Here is a 4,039-nt window from a genome sequence, read left to right as displayed (position 1 = left end):
TATTTTCAAACTTGCTAATCTAATTAATTTGAATGTATGCCAGTTGTTGGTGCATGTATACACGAACTGAGGAAATTAAACTACTGTGATTTGCTATTTTATTTAAATAATTATGTCGTTTCCTAATTTTGTCTCTAATTTTAATTTTAAGTGATTATGCTCTGTCTTACTTTTTGAATAATGAAGAATTTTAAAATAAATTTGATACGTAAAACAATATATTTTAAGAAATTTGAAGAATTTTCCCTAGTATATAAAATATATTTCTATTAATCACCCAAATATAAAATTATCATTATCTTTAAATATTACTATCAATTACCCAAATTTACAATTAAAAAAATACATGTAATAATGATATATGACGTGGATTTCAATTAATACATATAATGTGAACCCAATTGGGCACCCTTGTTTTTCTTCTAGTCACTACATTTTAATTTTACCTACTCTTAGTTATCACGTACTTATCATCTTGATTAGTACTCATAACCAGAGATATTACCATATATATATATATATTTTATCACAGTGTATTTGATGTGTATATACGTATATAATGATAAAAGAAAATTGAGAAGTCAAATCAGCAAGTGAAAGAAAACGTATGTAAAAGAATCAGCTTCTAGGAGAAAGAGACATCCTACTTCACCCATCCTCTCCTTCATTACTTCTCTTTCAAGTCAAACAACCAAGTTTTACAACCCACTGACCCTCCTCTCATCTCTCTTCACCTTCTCCCTCTTCTTCTTCTTTTTTACAGTCTTTAATGGCGAACAAGCACAGAAAACTATTCCCAACTTTAGCCAACGCAAACCATTCCATCCCTTGCCAAGATTTCTGTGACCCACCTTGCTCTTACAACTGCTATCCATACCCAGACTATAACGACATCCTCCCCCCGCCGGCTCTTCTCTCAGACGTTGATCGTGTTGACCAAAGTCCACACATCTCTCCCTACGTCATCGTCATTGTCGCTTTACTCGCCAGCTTCTTCCTCTTTGTCAGTTACTACGTTATTATAGCCAAATCCTGTTGCGGTTGGTGCAGTTCCAGGAGTTATACTACTACTCCATCGGAAAACAGAGACGAGGATTTTCTCGATGAGAACCAAGTTGATCATCCCATCTGGTTTGTCGCCACCGTCGGTTTGCAGCCGGCGATTATAAACTCCATCACCGTCTGCCGGTATAAAAGAGGTGAAGGGTTGGTCGACGGCACGGATTGTTCAGTTTGCTTGAATGAGTTTCAAGAAGATGATACTCTCAGATTGTTGCCGAAATGCAACCACGCTTTTCATATTGCTTGTATTGACACTTGGCTAAGGTCTCACACCAATTGTCCCCTGTGTCGAGCACATATAGTCACCGCCCCGGCGAGTTCTCGTCCGACGCCGGTGGAGCGGAGTTCGGAAAATTCGAGTACGATTGTCAATACCCAGATGGAGGATTCCGGGAATGATCGAGATTTTAACGAGAATCCGGAGAGAAATGGAGAGAACTATGAGAACCGAACAGAAACAGAGAGTCGGCGTGAGATAATACCGCAGGTTGGTGATGGGAAACTTCTGAATGAAGCCATGAATTCTATCGAAAACGGCCGTTATCAAGCTGTGAAAAAGGAGATTCGACCAATGAGGAGATCTGTGTCAATGAATTCCTCAAGAGCTTCACCGCTGGTTATCGGCGTCTCCAGTTTATTCCTTGTTTCATCTGGAGAAGAAAACATAAACCTACTTGATGATCACGAAGAAGATGACAGAGAGAAAGTAGCAAGTACAGGGAGCCCATTAAAGCAAGAAGGTAAGTACTTGAGCAAATTTAGAGAGAAAGCAGGGGCATCTTCAATAGCTCAACGGCTTCACAGAGGACCTGTTTCCATGAAAAGATCGTTCTCGTGTGGAGGAAGGTTTTTGTCGTCAAGACATCATCGAAGTCTGAATGCAATCTTTCCCCTGTAGATTCTCCAGTCCTGGTTAGGATTTTGGACAATGTAGTTCAGACATTGAAAGGAGAGATCCGGGTGATTTTAAAGCTCAAGAGTTAATGTTTAAGTTGAGCCGTGGAAGAAATAAGAAAGATGAAGTCGTCTCTGGTTCAGACCAATAAGACTGAGCTGATGCCAGGAATCCATATACAAGGCCCAATCTAGTAGGATATATGGGTCAAAAAAATCTATGCAGCCCACTCAATAAAAGTAGGCCCATTAGTTTGGCATTGCCCATCTAATTTGACACTAAATAAAATCATTATGCCTATGTTTAAAATAAACAATTTTCTATAATTTATTTAAAATTTTCATTTTTAATTTTGTTAAAATACATAACCTTAAAAGACAAAGAGTCACCTCTCTTAATTGAATTACAATATATATATATCATATTCTTTTAGATCTGTTCCATACAAAGCATATATAATTTTTTATATAATAAATTTAAGTTATGTTACTAATAAGCTTTTAGAAAAGATATTGGATCAAAACATTTGATAGAGCCAATCCATTGATGGTGGACATTATTAAGATTGGGAATGGAAGCAGATCAATTCTATTGAAACCAAACATCTTAATTGCTGTTTTGACTTCAGATTGGTCTCAACTTAAAAACCTATGAATTTATTCAATCAGAATTTAAAAAATATATATATATATATATATACTTTTGAAAACTTATTTTATAACTTTTATGAAAAGTTATATAAGACAAACTAAATATGATTATAATAGTAAATTTGGGTAATTGATGGTAATATTTAAAGATAATTACAATCATATATTTGGGTAATTAATACTAATATATTTACATGCCAGGGGAAAATTCTTCAAATCTTTAAAAATATATTTGTTTACACATCATATTTATTTTAAAATTTTTCATTCTTACAGATCATAGTCATATTTATAAATTACTTAAAATTAAAATTAGAGTCAAAATTAGGATATCATATAATTATTTAAATAAAATAGCATATCACAGTTGTTAATTTCCTCACTTTGTGGGCATCCTGCAATTTTATACATGCAACAACTGGCATATATGGAAAAAAAAGATTAATTAGGTTAGCAAGTTTGAAAATAATGAATCCCCTAATCTCCTAGCTATCATATATGTAGATATATATAAGCATACACTGCAGTAGACATAGATACATACATACATTTACACATAAATATATCTAACTATATATATATATATATTCAAATGGAGCAGTTCTAAAATCGATGGAAAAAGTAGGTGGTGTTTTGAGTTTACATAAACTTGCAACCCAGATTGTTTGTTGTTTTGCAAGCCTATGTCAATGTTTAGTCTTTACAAAAAGATATTGTGCGTGTTCCAATTTTTAAACAGTTTCACCCAAAAATGCCTCAAAACTTTTCTAATTCACATGCATACACCATCAAAAACAACCTTAAACGACATGCTACATATGCACATATCCTTTAAAATTAATATATATATATATATGATAAATTATTATATTATATATTTTAATTTATAATTACCTAACTATACAATGACAAGATGACTATTGTAAAGGGTCGAAATCTTAAATAAAATGAATTTATAATTTAAATGAGTAAACGATTAATAAAGTTAGAGTTTATATTTCTTATATAATAATTTAAAATGCATAATAGAGTTACAAAAATATCCTTAAAGACAAACGATAATTAAAAAAATAAAAAGAAGAACGAATAAATAATCTTCCTAAAACAACTTTCACTAGCACTTAAAGAGAGTTCAGGTGGTAAACTACTCACAATTTTCTTACTGATCGGGATCTGGATCTGGATCTTGGTTTTCTTGATATAAAATATTTAATAAAATGGTGAGGTACATTACTCCAATAAGAATATCACACTAATCATAGAAACTGAAAATTGAAGATTGGTAAAAATTATAAAAGAACTAATTGAGCCCTTAATTTGAATAAATTCATTCAATACAAAGAAAACCGTTTATTTCGTACTTACCGTAACGAATTTTTCAAAAACAACCTATGAATACACATTTTCATACCATTTTTTATTTTCACGCATA

At 32.4% G+C, this 4,039-nt stretch overlaps 1 protein-coding gene across 1 annotated transcript; it reads left to right on the top strand.

Annotated features, from left to right (window-relative positions):
* Positions 1 to 679: 679 nt before the first annotated feature.
* Positions 680 to 2,273, top strand: LOC110816718 (RING-H2 finger protein ATL54-like). Its single transcript, XM_022045026.2, has one exon. The coding sequence runs from the start codon at positions 770 to 772 to the stop codon at positions 1,958 to 1,960; it is 1,191 nt and encodes a 396-aa protein (XP_021900718.1). The 5' UTR covers positions 680 to 769; the 3' UTR covers positions 1,961 to 2,273.
* The last annotated feature ends 1,766 nt before the right edge of the window (positions 2,274 to 4,039 follow it).

The sequence above is a fragment of the Carica papaya genome, chromosome 1 (genome assembly GCF_054855325.1).
Source record: "Carica papaya isolate Zhongbai chromosome 1, ASM5485532v1, whole genome shotgun sequence".
NCBI lineage: Eukaryota > Viridiplantae > Streptophyta > Magnoliopsida > Brassicales > Caricaceae > Carica > Carica papaya.
The sequence above is the reverse complement of the archived record's forward strand: the minus strand, read 5'-3'. Positions and strand labels throughout refer to the sequence as shown.